Raw genomic sequence first — 24,209 nt, 5'->3', positions numbered from 1 at the left:
GGTAACAAGACTCTGTGAGGATTTCCAAGTCCCCTGCCGTCGTGTTTGAGGTTCTCAGTAAACTGCTACACTCTCATAGCTCAGTTAATGTTTGTCTTTCATGGCATTAGACACTTTATCTTCAAACCTCCACACGTTTTTGTAGAAATATTATCTCTAATGTTCTTGCTTTAAAAACAAAACTAACTGATACCCATAGAATAGAGTTTCTAACTGTGCTTTTGATTTTTCTTCTGTGCTCCTGGCTGGTCTGCTAATGGACTGTGAGAGAATACGGACAGATAATGTACCCTCTAATGGAGAGCACTGTGGGATTATTCAAGCCTAGGTCACGACAGCTCTAGAACATTCCTGTCATGTGGTTCTCAGGTCTGTGATCTTGGCGCTTTGGGAACCTCAGCACAGTCCTGGAGGAATGTGTACTCTGAAAATAATGAACCTGTTCATTGGAGTTAGGCCATTCTGTTCTAAACAAAACATAATTTCATAGGTGCTCACTGAGAAAGGGGTTTGGGCATCTTATGAAAAGCTAATGTTTGTAGCAACTATTCCTGGTATAATTCAATGGGGACATCCCCCAAGACAGAGTGCGAAAGAGCCCTCACCATGTAGGGATAGTAGATGTCTGAGTCACTCACTCAAATGGAGGTATGTGGTGCTTTCCCACACTGCCTTTGTCCTTCCTTTTATGCTGTTTTAATACTACATGCTCATTTTAAAGGAAACTTTGGATATGACAAACATCAGTCGTGTTCTCCATCCAAGTACCAAGGCATCCTTGCTGTGAACCAGTTGGAGCTTGTCGTGAGGGGTGGAAAGCTTTGCATGACACCGAAGTGTGGTTGTCCAGTGTCTTATCTCTTCACCAAAGTTGATGGCTGTTTCACCTTTTGAAGTCACTTTTTCACTTGACTCTAAAGAATGTATTTTTCACACCCTTGTGCCCACATTTTCTAGTATTTTTCCTCCTCATCTGCAATCTGTTTTTTTACACAGCTGCCTCCATATTGAACAGTGACTGTGCTGTTGTTAACAGTGGTTTTAAAGAGTTGGCACAGAGCCCAAATGTGTGCTCTGGGAAATGGTTTTTGTTATGTTACAATTTTTCATTTCCTGTTTTAGAGCAGCTCTGGTGTTTTTGTTAGCACATGTCCTTGTCATCCTGTCGCTGAGAAGCATGCCATGGCTTTTCTCTATCTATTTTGGTAGATCCTATTAGTTTTGTTACCATACATAACCTTTTATTAGGACTTCATTGAGCTCTACAACTTCCAGACCATTCCATCCAAATTGGAATTAATTTATCACTTTCCCATACCTGTCTCTGAGGACAGGAAGATTAATAACGGATAGCCAAATACCATTAGAACTTGGAACTCCATCCTGCCAGTCATTTGGAATTGTCCTCCAGAGCACTTGGAGAGTGCTGGGAGACACTTCAGTCCCACACAAGAACTAGTGGAACACACAACTCTACAAAGTCCTCAAGACATGAAGCAGCCATGGAAGAGAAGGACTGTACTAGTGGCTGAGTCTGTGACATGTCCTTCTTCCCTTCAGAAGAACCCTGGACTTGACTTTTCTGGAGGAAATATAGCAATGATAGCTCTTGGCATTTTCCTAATGGATTAGTTCTCATGGCCATGACAGAAACAGCCATGCCAACCTGTATGACTTAGAGAATGCCATTAACATTTAAAAGGGCATGCTTATGAAAATTGAGGATAAGTTTTTTCTAATTTCTCCCTTGGCAATCAAGGTCATTTTCTCAGTAAGTAAATAAAAATAAATTTTCTTGACTTATCAAGGATCTATGTCATGAATGGTTTATCTCCTCTAAGGATATTTTATTTCCACTTGACCTTGAGCTTGCCAGTGTTTCAACTTTACCTGCTGCCATCGTATTTTTTTGCAGTATTATGGTCCCTTCAGAGCATAGATTTAGTACCTAGTTTGAGCTATTGACAGAGCAAGTCAGCTTTTCCTTCCGTTCTTACCGTGGGGAACTTTCATTGCTTCTCCTAGGGGCAGCCTTGAACCTAACAGTGTACCATCATCTCCTTCTTCTCTAAGGAGAACTCAGATATAGTATAGACCTATATTTGGGGTAACATTCCTATTAATGTGGTTGGCGGAACATTCCTCATCTAGCTCAGGTTCCCATATCTGCCTGATTCATCACACCGTAGGGAGGCAAGCATGCACAAAGGTGAGCACAACAGGGCAGCTGATCACCACAAAGAATCTTCTAAGAGTAAGATTACATAAATGGAATAGACCTTGAACTGTAGTTGAAATGAGGGAGCAAGCCTAGGAAACTTAACCAGAAATCTAAGGAGTGCATCTTAGAACTACTACGCTGGGGGTTGGTGGTGGGGCGTGATGACTATCAGGGCAGATTAACAGGCAGACAGTAAACAACTGGCCCACCTTTGCATAGAATCAGTTGGTCCAGCTTGAATCTGCAACCCCCTGTGCCAACAATAGTAATAGTAATAATAAACCATCATAATCAAGCTTCCCATATTGTAGACACTCTCTCTACTAAGCACTTACATTATCTTTATTCTAACCACCATGTCATATTATAAATGAATAATTGGAGAGAGCAACTAACTCATCCAAGGAAGTATATCTAGTAAATGGTAGAACCAGAGTGCCACATTGGTTCCATTAACACCTGTACTGTAATATCAAGCTATGCTGCTATTAAAAATAACAATATCCTGATGATAGCTTCAGGTGGCCATGTTCAATTAGGCTCTTACTTCTTGAATAGGACTATTCTCTTAGCCACAAAATATGTAGCAATCTGAACAGCAAGAACGGCTTTCCTTCAGAATTACCTAACTTGGTATTGAACACCCTGTGAAGAAACACACACAGTGTTTGGGAGATCCGGTGAGATTGGGGTAAGAGCTGGAGCAAAGAGGAGAGCGCTATCGGCTGTACAAAAGTTAAAAGTTCAAGAAAGGCTAGAGGAAGGCAGGCTGTGTAAACATGGCTGAATCTGTTCGTATTGAATGGGGAAGCTCATGAACCATCTCTAGAAATACACATTTATTGATGCTTTATGGTTCCTGGAGTGACACTTCTTAGAAAACTTTTTCTTTTCTTTCCCCAAGGCCTTTATCTGCTTCTTAGAAAATTTTGACTGTCTGTTTCAGGGCCAAAGATTTTTTTGGACTTAAGGAGGAGGAGGCAGACCTTGTTACTCTGGGAGTCCCCTTTGCAAAGGACCTGCTACTATGGAATCTTAGGACTGAACTAAGCCAGTGCATAATGTCCACACCTTTGAATGCCTTTCAGGCTGCTTCTCTAGACCCCCTGTTTGTTCTCCTATTTCTTGGGGGCATTTCTACCTAGTGGTTGGTGATTTTGAATAAGCCTTTTGCTGGAAAATAGAGGCTCTGGAGAATTAAAGTATAATCCACTGGGTTATTTGGATGGAGCATGTCTCTTTTGTACAGTTATAATTACTGTGTGTTCCCCTTCTGTTCCAGATTCCTTCTACAATCAGGTCTATTCATCAGGATAAAATCCTAGCACTTAGACAGCAGACACAGTTCTTGTGGGAGGCTTATTTTTCTTCAGTTGAGAAGATTGTATTAACTACACTAGAGGTAAGTGAAACCACTTGGCTCAGGATCTGGAATAATAATCCTTTTTTCTCAACCTCTCTTTCACTATTGGGTTGTGCCATTGGTCAAATGGGACAAGACCAAATTTTCTGCCCTTGAACATGTTAGTGACTGCCCCTCCTCCCCTCCCCCATCTGCTTTGCCATTCCCAAGTGAATGCCTTCATTCCTGACAGATTCTCGGAGCAGAAGTGACATGGAGGGAAGTTGTGCTCTGGACAAAGGGATTGGCTTTGTCTGACATAATTTTAGAGATATGTGGGTAATGACTGTCTTCCTGTCGCTCAAGCTCAACAGCATCCTTTTAAGACATATTTCTGGAGTATATTTAGCCAAAAAGATAATGACCAAGTAAGGGAAGTATTGTTCTATCATTCTAAAAATATGAACAGTTTGGCCAGCACCATAGTACCTAGCATTTGAAGAGACAGCAAAATTGATTCTGTAGACACAAAACAACCTAACCAACCAGCATCCCATGTTGTAAGGTTACAGTAAGGAGAAAACTATTGTTATCACCGTATCTAGCTGGTGTAGGAAGTGTTAACCTTTATAAAAGTAGAAACTCAGACAGGTGAGTGGGTAGTTATCTTCAAGTTGCTTTACTCTGCATGCATGCATGTGTGTACGTGTACATGTGTGTGTGTGTGTGTGTGTGTGTGTGTGTGTGTGTGTGTGAGAGAGAGAGAGAGAGAGAGAGAGAGATAGAGAGAGAGATTAGGAATTGAACATAGAGCCTGCTCGTGTTGAGAAAGCACTCTGCCACTGAGCCATATTCTTACTCCCTTAAATCGCCTTCTTTAAAGCAGGAGAAAAATAGAAAATCATGGAAATGATTAAAACCACAGGAAGCAGAGCAGATAGCAATGACCCAAGGCTACACCGAGCAGCGCAAAGAGCTTAGAGAGGACAGAAAGTTGCACACTCATGAGTCCCAGGCCTGTGGGGAGTGATCAGACAGTCTCCTGAGGTGACCCAGGTGCTGACAGAATGGGGCGGGGCAATTTATTACACACTCGGGGAGGATTTCCTTGGGCAGTTAATTAATGATCACTCTGAAAGCAAATATAATCTTGAGTAAACACAAACCACTCAAGTAATGCCTCAGAAACTGAAGTCACCTGAAGTCACTATCATGGTCCCCATGATAGTGTTCTTACTGTGGTGGGGACTGGAGTCAGTGCTGGTCCAAGCACAGTGGGGATTTTTCCATGCTAGCCTCACGTCTCCAGATCTCAGCCCTAGGCAACCCGTCACCAGGATGTCCCCATGTACATGCCTGGTGTATATCCTGAAGCTAGGCAAACAGGCGGCCTGTTCTGATTATTTTGAATTCCTGTTTGCTTTTGTTTTTTGGTTAGACTGGAGAGTTTTTTCTTTAAGAATAATAAATCATTTTCTAACCTCCTACTTCTTAGAATGTTAGCTAAACTAACTGAATTTCCTCTGTCTCTTGCTCAGGAAGCCCACAGATAAACCAAAGAAATTGCCACAATATTTTTGACACTTCTGTATCTTAGAAGTTTATAATATTTAAAATATTAACCCTTTGACTTTTGTCCTAAACATTTCCCCTTAGCTTGTCATGTTCATTCTGTTCCACAGTCTCAGGGTCTACATTTGAAAGAGCTGTGGCTTCTCGGCTGGTTGCATTTAGAAGGAGCCTTTTACCTTTTAATTTATTATGTATGTGTCCATACACAGAAATATTTTTAGTGCATTCATGGTTATTGTTTTACATCAGACTGTTTTACTCTTTAGTCAGCTAGCTTTTAATCATGATCTATATTGAAAGGGTAGCTTTTTTTTTTTTTTTTCCTTTCTTATGAGTAGTTTTCTCATGCTTTTAGTTACTCTTTCCAGACTGTTCTATTGTGCTACTTGGTACATCTTTGGGTGTATGCTAGCCTTTTAATCCTGTCTTGCTGCTGTCCTTCTGCACACTCAGACTGTGTTTTTAATCTGTCTTCATCCTAATACCATCCTGTGGTAAGCCTCTGCTTATCTCCCCATCTGGTGCAGGTCGCTGTGAATACTGTCTGTAATTACTGCTGTCTGGGTAGATGACTAGGAATGTGTGCAGTGCCTTAGCCAGTTTTCTGCATGCATTCTGGGCTCCACCCCTGCCTATTCCTTTAGGATAGTGTCCATGAAATGAGATTACTGAACCAAAGAGTTCAGGCTTTACTAAGGTCCTAATAGATTTTGCTAAATTACTATGTGTTTATAAACTTGAAAAAATATTGTTTTATTTTTATTTGATGAAAATGACAGAAGAAATTGGGGGACATAAAGAAAAGTTGAGTAAATGGGGGACTCGATGGTCAAGATAGCAATTTTCCTCGATCTACACATCAAAGTCTTAAAAGAAGATGACAAAAATTACTCTGAGCTTTAGTGTGAAGAATAAATGCCTTAACACAGCCTCGCATTATTGAAAAGCAGTAGAGATCATTTATTTCCATGGTTTAATTAGCACACATTATAAAGCCATCATAATTAAGACAGCTTTGATCCAGCTTTTCAAATGAGAGAAGATATGAATTATGTTATTTGATTCTGAATAAGTTAAATTTGTTAATATAATAGTGGGTAGATAATATAAAAGTGTTGGCTATAAAAGCCAGCTGCAGTGAAATGGGCCTGTGACCCCAATGCTGGTGGGGGCAGTGACAGGCAGATCCCAGGGGCTTGATGTCCAGCCAGTCCAGCTGCAAGCTTCAGTGAGAGACCTTGTCTCAGAAACTAAGGTGGAGAGAAACCAAGGAAGACGACCTGACCTGTCAATCTCTGACCTGCACACAGGCCTCCACACAGGTCAGCATTCCCCACTCATGTAGGCACGCAAAGGAAAAAGATAATAAAATGGGTGAGATATGATAGTGTTGGGTATAGTTGCTTAATTTTAAGTTAAAGAAGCTGTTCTGAGCATGATTCTGGGCATAAAACACTATTAAATGTTGAGTATAGAAATCATTAAAACTTCTGTAGAGAAGGAGACACCATAAGGAAAATGCAAAACTCAGGGCAAAGTTCACAGTTAATGTAAGGCTACGAAAAAGTTAATCTTTTTGACATGTAAACTCTGACAAATAAATGAGAAAAATACCGAAGTTCCCAAGTAGCCTGGAATAGAACGAGACCTTGTCAAAAACAAACAGAAATACTTGTATTTTCAGATTAGGACAATTCAGGCACATCTTTTCCCAAAACTTGATGAGTACATTCTTTCACAAACATTCTAGATTAAAGTATGAAATGAAATGAAGAATTTTCGATATTATTAAAAGGAAAAATGTTGTGAGTATTTGTACACTGTATGAAGATATATTGCTGTGATTAGTTTAATAAAGAGCAAAAGAACCAATAGCTAAGCAAAGATATAGGTTGGACTTCCAGGAAGAGAGAGGAAGTAGGAGGCGTTAAGAGACATGGAGGGAGTTGGATATACAGAATGAAAGAAAAGTAAAAAGCCACATGGTAAAAGGTAGATTAATAGAAATGGATTGATTTAAATTATAAGAGCTAATTAGGAACAAGCCTAAGCTATAGGCTGAGCTTTCATAACAGTAAGTCTCCATGTCATTATTTGGGAGATGGCTGGTGGGACAGAAAAAGACTCATTACAGAAAAACTCCAAATTTTTCAGTATTGTGTGTATATACATATGTACATATACGTCATATAAATTCATGTACGTTCATGATGGCAGATGTGTATAGAGAATCTCCACACACAGTGGCTTGACCTAATGAGTTTTTAGGAGAAAGACTCTCACGTTACAATGGAGAATGGCTACCCAGTTTGAGCCCTTCTGCAGAGGTTAAAACCTTTAGAAGAAAGCATAGTTTTCACCTTGCACTTCTTCTCCCTGTTGCACTTTTCCTACACAGATAATGACCTAATGAAGAAGGCTGTAAGTGGCATAGACTGTGGTGTTTATTTTAGTTACAACGCCATACACCGTCAGGTAGTTGGAAACAGATTGACCAATTGTGATGCATCTGCATTGAGCAATATTATATGAACACCAAATGCAGTAAGGACATATATTTATTGGTATAAGAAAATGTTCATGCTGTTTTTAAAAAACAGATTAGGAAGTAATTTAAATAGTGTGGGCCATCCTTCATTTTGGTCAAAATAATACAAACTCCAAACTCATACACATTTAGGGAAAAACATTCCTAAGAGGCAATATAAAACGCTAGCTGTGTGGTCCTTTAAAGATTTATGTATTTTACTTTTTGCGTGTAGGAATGTTTTGCCTGTATGTGTATATGTGGAGCACATGCACTCAGTGCCCACAGAGGCCAGTACAGGGTGTTGGATCCCCAGGAACTGGGTTCAGATGACTATGAGCCGTCCTGTGGGTTCTAGGAACTGAACCTGGGTCCCCTGTAAGCCCTCCTGACCACTGAGTCACATTTTCATTCCCTAGCTGCCCCCTTTCTAAGCAGGAGATTATTTGAAACTGAATTTATTTTTCTCTTTTGTCTGTTAATTTGCCCCAAAGAATCTTATTTGGGTGACTAATATGTTCTCTTGATATTTCAAAATAACACAGTCTATATAAGAAAGAAGACTGTCGTTAAATGATACCTCTCATTGCCTACAACAGGAGAGCCAGTGTGGTAAATGGTTGCTTCCAACCTAGACTCTGGCAAGCTGTCTTGGAGAGACCCTCCTTTGCTGTGTTCTTGTGCCTTCAGGATTATAATTAAAATATAACACACATGCAACATTGCTAATTTGCCAGGCAAAAGATCCTATCTCATTAATTATATTTCCTTTGTGGTGAGTTACTGTGTGGATCCAGTTTCTTGTCTATTAAGTTAACAGAGCTCCATTCTCCTGCAATAACAGCTTGGATGTGTTACATTCATCACAATAGAATCTTACATTGAGCTGTTTTCATCTTTGAGCCTGGAAAGGCTTTCTTCCCCTTGGATCTAAGCCACACAATTCTTTAGCAACACGGCTGTGTTTTATTTTTTTGTTTTTTTTTTTTAAACACTAAAACCATATACTTCATTCAAATTTATAGCAGCTGTCAAATCTCTCTATATCATTCCAAGATTGGATTGTAACAATCTGACCTCTCAGCCAAATTGCCAGGGAGATAACACTTGTTTTCCTAGCTTAATTCAGAGCTTGCATTACCCTAGGAGTCAGCACAAACAGAAAAGCAGAAGAGGTAAAGGAAATGCCATCTTTATACACAAAGCAGCAAAGCATATGTGCTCACGAGGTGAACTCAAGGGTTGCATGTCAGAGGTGCCCCTTGGCCTAGCACTCAGACACAATAAGTCTCTTGATTAGTCTTGGCCCTGCTAAGGATGAGAGTTCAAGTCAACTCTAGGCAGCATAGACTCAAGGCTCATTTGCTTAGTTTGTCTACACTTAGACTCTATGGCACTTCTTCCTTACTGACTGTAATTTAGGCCCTGAGAATGGAATTACCAGTCTTTGGAGAATGCTTTGCTCATTGCTATGAACGAATACCTGACAGGAGCTTAAGGGAGGGCGGAATGATTTGGGCTCACAGTTTCAGGTGGGCTCTCATCCATTATGGCAAGGGCAACGTGGGAGCAGAAGTATGAGAAAACTAGCCCTGTTTTTATCTATAGTTAGGAAATAGAAAGTGGACGGGAAGTGGGACTTAGTTATCAGACCTCAGGACCCACCCTTACTATCTTTTTCTGGCAATACTTTACTTCCCAAAGGTTCTCTTTTCTTCTGAAACAGCATCTCCAGGTGGGCCCAGGGATTCAAACACACAAGCCTGTGGTGGACATTTCACATTCGACCCATCATGCCAGCTCTGTAGCTGTAGGTAATGCTTAGACACAATTGAAGATGGGACTCCTCACCCTCTCCCCAGAGCCAGGACAGAATAGGTCCCCTCTGTCATTCTTGGGATTCTGTTAGCTTTCAAGCCTGAGCACTGCATTGTGGGATTAAGCTCTTAGGGGCCGGGTGTTTCCGTTCCGTATACAGATTGAAAAATGGCAACGGGAGAAATGGCAAGCTGCTGCAGAGATGGTGTTCCTTCGTGGATGGGACCACGGGAACGCAGAATCACGACAAGCAAAGCAAGGGCGTGCATGGGATTGTAATGACATCTGACACAACAGCCTGTGGCTGCTTGTGAAGCACTGTTTCAGAGGGGGTTTCATGACGTTTCCCTCGCTTGTTCCTCAGTTATCTGACTGCGTTGGAACTACAGCGCTGTCATGCCGATCATTTTACTGTAAAAATCAGTGAACTAACGTCAATCAAAGATGGCTTCAGCCGTGAGCACATGGCATGCGATGGCCCTTTGTGTGTTAGGCGGCATCATTTGAACAATGAACAAGAGCGTATAGAATGGCTGTGGCCTTCAATCCACTGCCCAGTATTTTTGGGGGAAAAAAAAGGTGACATAGAATAGTGAAGAGCCTGTCATTCTGCCCTTTAAATTCACTTGGCAAGTATTATCCTTATTGAGGACCTTAGCAGAAAGTGTGTGTGTGTGTGTGTGTGTGTGTGTGTGTGTGTGTGTGTGTGTATGTGTGTGTGTGTGTGCGCGTGCACGCGCGCTGATAAATAGCAAAGGAGTGTCCGGCCTCTGACTGTGATGTCTTCTTCCACAGCGATAGAGTGTAAACACTAAGTGCCTTGCAGGAATCCTGAGAGCTGTCCAGAGAAGTGACAGGGAGAACTAAGATGTTAGGAGGTTGAAAAGTGACATTTCTGCTTGGTGGAATGAGACCCAAATGCTTCCAAACTTTTGACGATGCAAGTTGATATATATATATGGAGAGAGAGAGAGAGAGAGAGAGAGAGAGAGAGAGAGAGAGAGAGCGAGCGCGCTTTTTAGAAGTACATTTGGCCACTCATTCAAACAGCGTTAATAGTGCTCATACCCAAAACAAAGTCCTAAAGAATCAATACGGAAGCTGGAAGCTTATCATTTAGGGGTATTTTCATTTCTTTGCATAGAAAAATTACTCTATTTTTGGTCAGTTCAGAGAAATAAGCCATGAGCACTATGAGGAAATATGTTAAAAAAAACTCTACGTTGCCTGTATCCTGTATCTAGAAAATGAAATAAGCATGATTTTTTTTTCAAGACAAGTTTCTCTCTATAGTCCTGGCTGTCCTGGAACTAGCTCTGTAGACCACACTGGCCTTGAACTCATAGAGGCCCAGCAGAATTTTCTTTTTAAAGTCAAAATCAAATCTTAAATATAAGAATTTAGCCAGATTACCTTACATTCTGAGAGGTTGCCATAAGTATTAGTGATGCTTTATTATTTCAATACCAAGGAGAGGATGAATCTTGGCATATCACTTGGCCAAGGTCAAGTTCAACATTTGCTATGCATTCACATCCATGCTAGTATCTTTTTGTAAAGATCCATTTGAATAGAGCGTGAGATGCTTATTAGTATTTCAAGAGTGTTCCGAAACTGATGGTCACATTTGGAAATTTTCAAAGAAAACAGTGCTGTGACTTTAAATCAAAAAGATAGTCTACTACTGTAGGAAGCATGCCTCTCCGAGACCCAAGCAAATGACGACCTACTTGTAACATCTCTGGGTTTTGTGTCATTTGTTTGTAGCTTGGATTTCTAATGCTGTCTTTTGCCAATTTATTCTGTGTCTTGATAGCCAAGATCATTTAAATATGTGACCACATGCTGAAAGGCACATAAATTTAGAAAGAAAACAAAAGGAGCTCTAAATGGAACACCATAAGAGGAAATTAATAGCCTGAATTTGGAAAGTACAAGAGTTGAAAAAAAAATGGAATAAATGTTATACAGAGAATTGCTTGCCATGTGAAAACTTTCCGGCTATGTCACTGTGCCCACAATAGCTGTCTGGATGACAGCATTGCAAGCCATGCCTTTGTACCATAGACAGTAAATATCAGCATTGTAGCTGGATTCCTAAAATCTCCATCAACTCAGGAAGTTACCCAACCATATAAAATGAGCAATTTTGATCCGAGTGGAAGATAAAAACGCAGATATTGCTGAGTTGAGATTACATATTCTTCTCAGTTTGTTCCCTGCTTCCTTCCAGTGGGAAGGTTTGAAAGATATGTAGAGCTCACTTGATTACCCTCCCATTCTCTGTCATGGGATGAGATCGATGGAGGCATTAATAACTTAGCAAATCTTGGAATTCCATACTTAACTTCACGTTTTCTTAAATGGGGACCTGCAAGATGGTGATTTCAGTCCTCAGACCCCTAAAAGTTATGTAAGGATTGATTGATTGATTGATTGATTGATTGATTATTGAGATTCAAACTCAGGGCCTTATAAATGTTAACACATATCATCCTCAACTAAGCCCCTAGGATTTTTTAAAAAACACTCTGTGCTGGAAACATGATATTCTGTATCACGTTAATTATTTGCCACATCATATCTTAATGAGTCGATAGTTTTATTACAAGAGTTTGAAAGTCAGAGAGAAGGCCCTAAAGTAGACTAATCACATTCAGCTGACAAATGATTCAGGTTGGGAGAAGGTTTGTCTCTGAATGTAGAATTTAATGATCTGCAAGGTCCCAAAGTCCAAGGAAGCTAATGAACTAGCTTGACAATTATTAGTCTTCATATGCTGTGGTTCTTGTCCTAATCCAAAGGATGTTTTGAGCAATTGTTAACTCACTACGTTTTGAAGTTGAAATGCAGAAAATCTTGAGCTGGCCAGTATTCAAAGTCCAGCAACTGACTTTGAAAAGGCATTGAATGTTGATGACAGGCCATTTAAAACTCCAGCCCAAATTAAAGGAATAGAGCTGAGTGGAGAATGTACCTGCCTTCTTTTGTCTTCACACCCACCTCCACATGGTCCACACTGATGTTGCTGTGCACCCAGAACTTGCTGGTAACATCTGGATCCATATATAGATGTCCCACCACCAGGATTATGTGAACTCTTCTATACACTGTACTTTGAAACTAGCAAGGACCATTATTATAAAAATAAAATTTTAAGAAAGTAGAATTTTACGATTAAAATGGAACTTGAGAAATGTTGTCAGTCACAGTTCATCTCTTTCTCATATGGTCCTCTAGAGCTCCTCACTGCTTTGTCCTGAACACAATTTTTACCAGTAGAAAATTGGAGGAGGAACAGGTAGAATGTGTTGTGTCTTTTTAACCATTATCCTCTCAAACTTGGATTGAGCAAGACCTTTACCAGATATCACCCAGACTCACCCTCACCACGTGCTGGTTTGTTTTCTAGATTATTCAGGACAGAATATTCAAGCACATATCACGAAACAGTTTAATATGGAACAAACATCCTGGAGGATTGTTCGTCCTACCACAGTATTCCTCTTACCTGGGAGATTTCCCTTACTACTATGCTAATTTAGGTAAGTGGATCCTTGGAGGAGGTTGCCTGTGAGTACCCAGAAGGGGTCCTTCTTCCCAACAGCCTGGGGTGGAGACTGCCGGCTGAGCACTTTTACAGCAGAGACTCACAATCACAATTGGGGAATACAGCAGAGTATTGGAAAACAGAATGAAAGGAGCCTTCTTTCTCATCTTAGTAGCTAACCTGTACATTTGGTAGAGTCACTTTGTTGTGAAATGTTCTTAAATTATAGATCATTTTGAACATGACACCAGATTAAGTATAATGTATATGTGTGTATATCTCCTTGATTTTTTTCACAATTTTACTTCTCTTATTATATATTTAGAAAGATCTGAATTAAGAAAGAGAAAAAAAGAAATAACCAAAATTTTGTGAAAAAAACAAATTTATTCATTCTTTCAATGTTTATTATGTTCCTCTCATATACCGAGCCTAGATGTTTGACATAAAGATCACATTAGATAGAGTCTGTACTCTCAAGCAGCTTTTAATTGAATCTCAGTGGGGTGAAGGATGTGAGCACAGGCTACCACTCTACAGAGGCTGGTGTTACTACCACAGACGTTTCCATAGTTGGTGCCCTTGTTGTTCTCATGTTAGTGGCATCACGGGCATGTTAGCTCAGGATTGCAGACTTCAGAAAACCTGGGACAGTAAGCATCTTCAGATGGCTATGATGAGGTCTCAAGATTGTCTACTCCATGCTAATGTTCTCCAAAACAACTTTCACCTTTTTTAAATTGTATGTATTTAGCTTGAAAGCTGTGAGGTGGAACTGAAGTTCAGGGCCTAAAGTATCCATCAGCAATGAATAACCCTTTAATGTAAACTGGACACACTGGGAGAACCACATGAAATTCAGTGGATGTTCCACAGTGGGTTAGTGAGAACTCATTGTCCAATACAGGCAGTAGTTAAGAAGCCTTCTGTTTCTTGTAGAGCTCTGTGATCTGTGCAACTTGGAGTTAGGCCATTAGAAGTAGTCACATGGTGCTTCTTAAACTACCACTGAAAAACCTGAAAGTAATGACTGGTTTCCATTGTTAAAAAGTGCTTCCTCAGTGGAGTGTATCATTCTTACCTGAGTGTTCATCAAGAGAACGAGAAACTCACTTTCTTTCTAAAGTTCAATTAAAGTACTAATTGGATGGCACAATTTTCCATGTACAACATTTGCATAATTGTTTCACATATACACTCAGATTCTAACTTATGTCCCACCTATATCAAAGTCTAACTGGGTGTTCCCACAATTACTGGTTTATACCTAAGCTACTAATGTACCAGATTAGTGGGTCTAAACTAATGAAGTTCTGAAAGGCTCTTAACCTGCTTGTAATTTCTGAGTTCTTGTAGAAGGGTTCCTGGGGGGATGCCCTCTTGCTTCTCTTTGGTGGTAATGGTTGATTTGCATATTCATTGTCCTTTCCTACACTGAGCTCCCATTGGGCAGAAGTCAGTCTCACATACTTTTTCTCTCAGTGGTGTTACTGTTACACAAAGCAGCCATTCTTGGAATATGGAGGCTTCCTTAGGGTGATTCTGATGATGCTGGAGACAGTGTTGGGGATGCTGATGATGATAACAGCTAACACTGAGCACTCACCCTTTGCTAAGTCCTGTTCTAAGTGCTTAGTGTGAATCAATGGGCTAAACTCTTAGAGTAGCTGTGTTTCATAGCTGAAAGAACCCAGAGGGTCAAGCAGTGTTTCTAAATGCCACCAAGATGGTAGAACTGAGCGTCAAGCCTGGAGGATGCTAGGTACTGTCCTCTGAACCTTTCCTACATGCTAATTATTAAATTATTTCATCACACAAAGCCCTTCAGTTAAGATTCAGATACATGCAGATGCCCTTGTGGAAAAAGTGTGCTTATGTAAATACCTAGTAGCAGGTAAGTGACTAGAGCAAAGTGCATAGTAGGCAGGTAGATATTGGATACCTTAAAAATAGGAAGATGACACGTGTCACCAAGGGAAGAGAAGGGTGTCCAAAGGAACTGGAGGTGAGCACTGGGCAGTAGTTTCTAGAGGTCTCTAGACTGGTTAGTCATTACATAGCAACTCTCACTTTGTTTCAATTCTGTCAGTACATAAGAAATGGAGGACAGAGGTACTGGAGGGGACGGACATTGGCTCCAGGGTGAGTCACTGGAGCATGGAGTTTTTCCTCAGTCTTGCTTTTCGGTGCTTCCTTAGACTCTTCTCTTCATTCCCTTTCAGGTTTAAAGCCCCCCTCCAAATTCACTGCAGTCATCCATGCTGTGACCCCCCTGGTCTCTCAGTCCCAGCCAGTGTTAAAGCTTCTTGTGGCTGCAGCCAAGTCCCAGTACTGTGCCCAGGTGAGTACGCTTGTCCTCTGCAGCTTGATGGGCCAGAGCCTTGTTTTATACCTGCCCCCACACTTAGCTTTCCAGGACCCTTCTGGCAATGTGCCCAGTTACTCTAGTGACTGGCCAGGCCTTGGTACTCTCTTTCCATCACCTTGGACTCTCAAAAAGTAAACCCTGGCACAAGTACAAATTACAGAATGACCTTTGCCTTGATGTAAAGTCTACCCTCTCACTCACACACAAAAAGAATGTGTAAGCCACATTACTTCTTTTTTTTTTCTTGTTATGTATGGATGTGTGTGCATGTTTGAGGTTGGGGGAGCTGTATATGAATCAAATCATAGTAAGTGTGCGTTTTTTAACTCACTGCCTTTATTGGAAATTATAAAATCATGCAGATGTGTGTTTAGACCCGAGGTGAACCTAGGATGTTGTTCCTTAGGTAGTGTCTACCTATTTTTTGAGATGGGGTCTCCCATTGGTCAGGAGCTCATTGATTAGGCCAGGCTGCCTGGCCAGCAAGCATCTGGGATCTGCCTATCTCCGCTGCCCCACCCAGCACTAGGATTACAAGAACACACTACCACACTTGCTTTTCACGTGGTTGGCGGGGACCGATCTTACGTACTCCTGCTTGTGTGGCAAGCACTTGACTGACGAGCCACCTCTCTAGCCCTTATTTCACTTATAAACATCAAAATGATAAAGTCATACCAAAAAAAAAGGCCACGGGCAGGACAGAGAACACTGCCTTCCAATAACGCAACTTGCTGGTGTCAGGAGGTGTCAGCTCTTCGTTCACAGCCGTCAGGAGAAAGCAGAAGATGGCATCCATGGTAACAGTGTTTCCCAAATCAGTATCACTCCCGTAGTCTTAACACTGCTTAATTTTTTAACTTGTGATTGGTATAGATAAGATAGTTTACAAAAGAGAGAAGAATCACATCATAGCACAGTGTTCATTTTTGAACTCACTGCCTTTATTGGAAATTGTAAAGTCACATAAAAGCAGCAACTATTGAGAGGAGTCTGGAGCTCATCATGCCTCTCTCTCAGATCCTTTGATGTCGCCCGCATTGACTGGTGCAGAGCAAGTTCACAGCAGATGTTTGGATGTTTAGTGTATGTTTTTATTTAACTTGATCACAGTTGCTATTGCCCTCCTCACCATAAGATAGCAGAAGTTAGAAAACACTTGATTAAATTCCGGCAAACTTCAAGCTACTGTGTGCGTGTGCATGTGTGTATGTTTGTCTATATGTCTGCATGTATATCAGGGTTCACTTGTGTGCAGGTGCATGTGCACACATGTACATATATATATATATATATATATATATGGAGGCCAGAGGATGACATTGGGTGTCTTCCTCGATTGTTCTCCTTCATGTATGTTAAGGCAGAGTCTCTTCAACCCAGAGCTTACTGATTCAGCTAGTCTAACAAGCAAGCTTGACACAAGGATTCTCGGCCTGCTAGGGACTAGGGTTGTAGGTGAATATTCATACCCACCTGGCATTTACATGGGTCCTGGGCATCGAACACTTGCACACCAAGCTCTTTCTCCACTGGGCCATCTCCTCGGCCCTTGACATTACTTCTCTCCCTTTCATCTTTTTCCTAGTCCCGGGGAATAACTTTTGTAGATTTCTTCTGACCCCTCCCTGCTTGTTGAAGATTATCATCCTGAAGTTTGTATGGGTGTGAACTCACTTTGAAATTTACTTTTACCAGCTCATTTCTACAAGTAGAGCCTTTTCGAAGGGAGCCTATAGAAGTACCCAAGCCAGCCGTCTAACGATCCCTGTCCCTTTCAGATCATAGTGCTGTGGAATTGTGACAAGCCCCTTCCAGCCAAACACCGCTGGCCCGCCACTGCTGTGCCTGTCATTGTCATTGAAGGAGAAAGCAAGGTAGGCCTAGAAGGGGGCTAGTGTGAGGCCACCATGGAAACTGCATCTCCACAGGTCACCATGGATGTTGGTTCTAGAAGTCTCCCTCTCCCCTTAAGAGCTCTTGGGTCTGGATTATGTGTCTGACACTGTACCTGTCTCCAAATGTCTTCAGCTTTGACAGCCAAGGGCTTGGAATCAGTAAAACCTGCATTTCAAACTCTCCGAGGCTTTTTTTCTCACTCACAAAATGAGACTCACACTGCATACTACCTAGGGTTTCTGTGAGGACTAAATGAATTCAAGGCAGTGGGATGAATTCAGCAGTGTTTCCATAAATGACAAGGACACAGTGAGGCTGCTGCTGCAGCATATACAAAGTTTGTTTAACTTGCTAACACTAATGCATTCGGTCGTTCAGAACAGTGGTTCTTACTTCCCCTTATCTCAAAAAGGATGTTTCTCTTTATTTTGTCTTGATGCCTCCATCCAAAGACCTTCCCCAGCTTGGCCTCCCTGGCCGGTTACTTTCCTTACCCAGGTCCACCCTGCTTAGAACTCCAACCCTTCTGATCATCCTGTGGCCTTGCAGAGACTGTTTGTCAATGCCTTAAACTGCCATCTGAAGCCATGTGTCCAGCCTTTGACAGCCTTTCAACATTTTCTCTCTTGCTACTTCCATCTGTGGCCACTGGTTATAATGATCTGGATGGTTATTTGGCCCAGGTCTTGATCAGCTATCTCAACTTTCCACCCCCTCAACATCCCTACTTATCTTCCAAACCCCTTCATTCTGCTACCTTCTTGAAGTCTTACCCACTGTTAACAGCCAGAGCCGGATCCCCTCCCCAGGTGTCAAATGGCGCGTTCTTCTCCAGTTGTGAAGAAACCAGTCACTACTAAGTAAAATTCAGGTTGGAGCAGCAGTGCCCTCTAAGAGACTTCTTTTGCCAATCCCAAAGGGACTGTCTTACACTAACTAGGTAGCCCACACCAAGTCAGAATAGCAAAATATCAATTTGTTAGGGAAAACCACTTGAAACCATCTTTGGACCCTCCAAAAGTGGTGATTCCATGTGGTTCAACATAATTGAGAACTACAGTGACCCCATGGAGAACAGATAAAGAATGCATTACAGTACCTATCCATTCTCACTTAGACTCCCCACTATGTGTTTGCTGTCTAATAGATGTACAACACACAGGAGACTATGACCATTCTACTTAGAGCATCCAAAGGTCTGGGGTCAATCAACATGGGTATTGGACCTGGTTGATTAGCATTTGATAAGAAAAGGTGACCGTGACAACTATTACAAGCCTCTGGGTGTCAGTCTTTCTTTTATGAACACATGCCATCGTATGCATGACTTCACAAAAGGGGCTAACACAAAAAAGTCACCTACCTGCAACATCTTATGTCCACTTCCCCAAGAGAATAGTGTGTTAGAGGGATGGCTGTGTTCCAGTCTGAACACCTGGAGCCCTACCTACCCTGTGTTCAGATGTACACCCGCAACTTTGAGCTTTGGACTTCTTTGGTGTTTTGCCTCCGAGAGTGACCATACCTCCTGTATTTCTTTGGGCTGTGTGTGTGTCAGGCTGTGTAGATAGGCCCTCTCATGTGCCCAACTGGTCTCATGTGCCTGATTGGGCCTTCCCAGTGTCTTCAGATTGCACCACATTTTCACCCTCTGATTCACTAGTTGTATACCTTTCCTCCCAGTGAGAAGAAATTTCAAATAAATAGTGATGAAGGCAATAGTGTCTTTCTTGGGATAGTACCATGAAGAGATGCCAACACTTTCCCATGCATTCCTGTCACTGTGCTCCTGGCAATTTGTTCTGTTTTCACCTCTACTTCGGCCACTGATTTCCAGTGGGCCGTGTGGTTCATGTGCCTTATCTTGACTCTCAGTGCCGTGGCTGGTCCATTCTGTGGAAGTGTTTGCGTTTCAGCCTTGCAGGCTCTGCGGCTTAAAACATAGGCCCACCTAGAGGATTCAGTGAAATACTGTGTATCAAGTATATAACCTAGTGCCTATTTTATATACACAAATATTTCAGCAAATGTCAGCTATTGCCATGTTGTGATTTGTGTTACAGGCTCTAGAGTCTGACTTTTTTTTTATATGACCGTAGAGGAGTGTCTTAATCTCTATGTCTTAATACATCCTCCAGTAAGTAGAAATAATCATAATACCAAGTTTATGATAGTTAAAAGAATCAAATGATGCCCTGTGTCCTAGGAATTATAGCACATACATCATAGAATCCCCCAAAAATTTTTGTAGTGTGTACATAATTTTGTTCTATTATAATTAACTTAATTTCACATATCAGCCACGGATTCCTCTGTCCTCCCTCCTCCCACCCTCCAGCCCTCCCCCCCAACTCACCCCCCATTCCCACCTCCTCCAAGGCAAGGTCTCCCCTGGGGAGTCAGCCCAGCCTTGCAAGAGAGAGGAGGAATTGTATGAGCGAGAGATATTAAGATAAAAAGCACAGGGACAAATAGCCAAACTAGTGGAAACACATGAACTGTGAACCAATGGCTGAGAAGCCCCCATGGAACTGGATCAGGCCCTCTGGATAAGTGGGACTGTTGATTAGCTTGAAACTGTTTGGGAGGCCCCCAGGCAGTGGGACTGGGACCTGTCCTTAGTGCATGAGCTGGCTGTTTGGAGCCTGGGGCCTATGCAGGGACACTTTGCTCATTCTTGGTGTATGGGGAGGTGGGGACTGAACCTGTATGTAATTATTTTTATAGAATCCTTTTCTCTGTACTAGATGATAAACTTCATGAATCTTAGCCATTTTATTGTCATATTTTTAAGTTCTAAAAGAATTGGCTCCTCACATGGTTATCCAGTTCTATGAACAAACAGGACAAACCCAGTTTATGCAGTATTGACTCTGTGGGCATATTCCTTACCCTTGTTTTAGTTCAGTCAAGAGGGTAACTGAGTCAATGACTAGAAAGCCCCCGATTTCTGACCTAGACACTAATGGGCTCATAAACTGTATGTTCCAGAAAAAGAAGGAGGGAGGGAAGGAAAGAAGGAAGCAAGGAAGGAAAGGACAGAGGGCAGAAGGAAAAAAGGAAGGAAGGGCGGACGAAAGGAAGGGAGGGAGGGAGGGAGGGAGGGAGGGAAGGAAGGAAGGACAGATGAAGGAAGGAAGGAAGCCGTCCCTGTAAAGCCAGTGATTGAGCCCATGGGCAGAGCAGCACCGACTCTCCCTTCTCCATCTCTCTCTCTCCCTATCTAGCCAGGACTTCAGAACTGATGTGTGCTGCATTGGCTGCAAAGTTCCGTTGTGAATTTATAGGGCTTGTCTTTGCAGTTTTCCCCTGTAGGCTGAACACGGGAAAGGTCAGGGCATTGCTAAGCTGCCAGCTAATGGTTTCTGCGTTACTCAGTGGACATGTAAACAGCAGCAAGAGAATTGCTTCAGGCGGAGATTTCTGAGCTCTGTGTATATGGGGTTGCTGATCGCTTTGTGTTTTATTTTATTTTGAAAGACTGAGAAAGATTTCTTTTTTTAAAAAAAGAAGAAACCCTGACCCAGTTGACAGATATGGGGAGTAGTCTCTGCAGCCACAGACCCTGCAGCTCCATTGCTTCAACTCTCAGATGGGCTAGACTGATGCTGCCCATTCTTAAGGCTGGGAGACCCCTCTGGCATGCATCTGGGATTTGAGAGGACTAGACAAGCCCAGCTTCTCCATGTAAGCCAAGCATGGGATTCTTTGTGGCTATTATACCTCCAGGAGCCAGGACTTTTTGTCACCTTGGTTTCTAGTTGAGCTTTGCTACCCATCCATTGTGCCTTCAGAGTGAAATCAAGTGTGTCATGCCTCTCAGGTCTCTATGTGCGAATTTGGAGCCTAACTTTCAAAGGAACCTTTAGGTTCTTTCCAAACCTGAGGCTGTATTCCACCATCTGAGAACAAATCCAAGGTCCAGCTTAGGCAAAGTTCATGACCTTTCTGTTTTCCCCCTGGGGGATGGGTTTGTTACAAGATGCAACAAGATGATGGGCATGAAGAGAGGGGCCTGGAACATTCCCTCACCCGTACTAATAAAGTATTATTAGTCATTGTGTGGTCCAATCCTCACAAGAGGAAGCTATGCCTATGACAGATGAGCTTCCATACTTCATTGGTCCTACCTGCCTTCTTACCCCCATGTCCACAGATGTAGAATCACCAAAAATGTATTCGTGTCCCACCTTACAACTTCTGTAACTGTGCACCACACATGCTCGTTTTTGACAATTTAAATCAATTCATTTCTCATTCTTAATGCCTTCCACTGGCAGAGTAACAATATATGTGTACCTGCATTCTCTATGGCTTGCGCTAAAATAGATATAAAGTCAATACTGTCAATGTTTGCACATCTACACTGGTTTGACCTCCAAGGGATGTATACCAGGATAGAATCATGTCTTGGACTCTGTTCTTTGCTGCTGTTGGGATGCTGGTTATTTTGGGGGGCCCCTTGTGTTTGCTGAACCCCTATCTATATTGCCCCATTTCTGTCTCTGCCTGGCAGATTCCTTCCCAGTCAATGCTGCTTAAATCATTTCTCCGGTGAAGCCTTCACCTGCTCTTCAAGGCAGCTGTCTGTGCTGCCTTCCTGTCCGGTGCTTTTCATTCTGAGTGAAAGCTGGTCATCTAGCCCTCCATTTCTACAGACTGTGCGTTCCTAAGGGCAGGCCATGAATCACACTTGTTTTGGTCCTTGCTGTGATTGGTGTGGTACCTGTAGGTGTTCAATAATTGCTGCCCAGATTAATCTTGGCTGGTGGGAGATGGAAGGCTTGCACTGTGGCAGATGGCATGGGAGTGGAGCAGGCTGCAGGACGACATGGCTGGCGGAATATTCTTGACAGTAAGACTCTAACGGGTACTTCTCCTTGTTCCTAATCTCTCGCCCCACCTCCCTTAACTCCCCAGGTTATGAGCAGCCGGTTTCTGCCCTATGACAACATCATCACAGACGCTGTGCTCAGCCTCGATGAGGACACTGTGCTTTCAACGACCGAGGTAAGAGTGATGTCTCAGGGGCGGGAAGGGTCTCTCCAGGTAGGGACCTCTTCAGTCTCAAGGTACCAGCGCTGCTTTTGCCCATGCCTTGGTGGAAGTTGAAAACATTTTCCAAAACTTCCTGAAGAATTAGTTTTAATTAACCTGATTCCTGTTAGCACCTTGCCACCACCTGGCACCCTGATGCGGGCACCTTCTCCTTTGTTTCCTCTTCTAATTAGGTCCTATTTGCATGGCTGTTCTTCTCCCCTCCTGTCTTCCATCTCCTTTTGTTGTTAAGCAGCATATCTGTGTGTAGGTGTAGAACCCAGGGGTGGGAGACTGAGTTAGCGTTGTCCTGAACTCTGTGGTCCACAGCCAACTAACTGTCCCACCCTTCCCCAGTTACAGTGATTTCTGTGCCCAGTATGCTGTCTCTGTTAAGGTATACTTCTGGGCTCTAAAGGTCATTCTTCCATCTTATCTAGTGTGCTCTCTGACCACACACACACACACACACACACACACACACACACACACACACACAGAGAGAGAGAGAGAGAGAGAGAGAGAGACAGAGACAGAGACAGAGACAGAGACAGAGACAGAGACAGAGAAGAGCAAGCAGTTTCATTTGGAGGCTGAAATGGAGACCTCGTCTATTTTGAATGTTCATGTATTTGTGCCAAGAAAATAAGATTGCACCAAGAAGGTATATAGGGAAAGAGAAAGAAGAGAGAAGATAGATGGTAGAAAACTTTGTGACTGGAATGAGTATTGATCTCTGAAGCTTTAAGCCATAGATGAGATCAAAGCCAGCTATATGAAAATGTAGAATATCAGGATCACATTATTAATGGTAGCTACTTAAACTCACAGAGACTTAGCTGATTAGCCTTTCCTTTCACTTTTTTTTTTTTTTTAACTTATAATCATTTTCCTTTATTTTAGAAATTGGCACTTACCAGCATGCAGTCTCTTGGACCCCAGTCTGGTTCTAGTAGGCTGGCTACATCAGTGTCTTCCTTGAGATTCCATAGCTGTCCCAGTTGTTACCAGGTGTAGTTGAACAGATATTGTCCTGGGCCTCACCTGTTTTAGACACTTCTAAGTAGTTTGAATTCTATAAATACTTGCTCAATGAGTGGATGCTGGGGATGAGCATTGTGCCAGTTTCAGGGTGAACACACAGCCTCTGTGTCACATGTCTTTTGGCAAGAGGATGGGCTGGTAGACTGAAAATACGATGAACAGTCAAAGGGATGGCAATAAAGTTATGAGCTTTGAGACACTCCAGCCTGCATTTTTCTGCAGCTTGCTGCAAAGGGAAGCTGACATCCCAAGAGCACATTCATTCAACAAGTATTTGCTGAGAGATTTCTTTGTTCTGGTCTCTGTGCCAGGTACTTGGGTTTTACTGTCCCTGCTTATATTTATCAAAGTCTTGACAGCAAACAGAATTCAAGTCAGTTGACTCTGATGAAAGTACTTTCAATTACTTCAGGAGGTGTGGGTGGCAGGGATGGACCTCATAAAGGATGGTAAAATGTCTGGTAAGAGCCAAAAGCTTTCTTACTTTATTCCTGGAAGAACAAGGAAACGGTAGGAATTCCTAGCCTCTGAGAGGTGGAGCTGTGCAGTGAAGGCCCTCATCCCAGAGCTGTGTTCATGGAGTGTGGCTATTGTCACATCTCATGGCTATGGTCATGTCTTCCCAAGAGACCTTGTCTTCTCTTTCATCCTCTTTTGTTTTGTTTGTTTGTTTTTATAATTTTGCTGGTGGCTTCCATTGGTTTGACCTAGCCATACTCTAGCCAGCAAAAAAGAGCAGGTTGTACCATTCCTGGGTGTGCTAGTTGGCATGTTGTTGCTATGATGACATACTGGGGCCATACAACTTGAAGGAAGATTGACTTGGCTCAG

The 24,209-nt window shown here is 42.2% G+C and overlaps 1 protein-coding gene across 1 annotated transcript in view; it reads left to right on the top strand.

Moving 5' to 3' along the window:
* Ext1 (exostosin glycosyltransferase 1) overlaps nucleotides 1–24,209 on the top strand; it is a 288,694-nt gene that overhangs the window by 251,472 nt on the left and 13,013 nt on the right. Inside the window, exons 4-8 of the mRNA XM_036208729.1 lie at nucleotides 3,504–3,623; nucleotides 12,893–13,025; nucleotides 15,253–15,371; nucleotides 17,180–17,275; nucleotides 22,218–22,307. Coding sequence (XP_036064622.1) covers nucleotides 3,504–3,623; nucleotides 12,893–13,025; nucleotides 15,253–15,371; nucleotides 17,180–17,275; nucleotides 22,218–22,307 — 558 coding nt within the window. The remainder of the gene's footprint in view (nucleotides 1–3,503; nucleotides 3,624–12,892; nucleotides 13,026–15,252; nucleotides 15,372–17,179; nucleotides 17,276–22,217; nucleotides 22,308–24,209) is intronic.

Source organism: Onychomys torridus, chromosome 16 (genome assembly GCF_903995425.1).
Source record: "Onychomys torridus chromosome 16, mOncTor1.1, whole genome shotgun sequence".
NCBI lineage: Eukaryota > Metazoa > Chordata > Mammalia > Rodentia > Cricetidae > Onychomys > Onychomys torridus.
The sequence above is the reverse complement of the archived record's forward strand: the minus strand, read 5'-3'. Positions and strand labels throughout refer to the sequence as shown.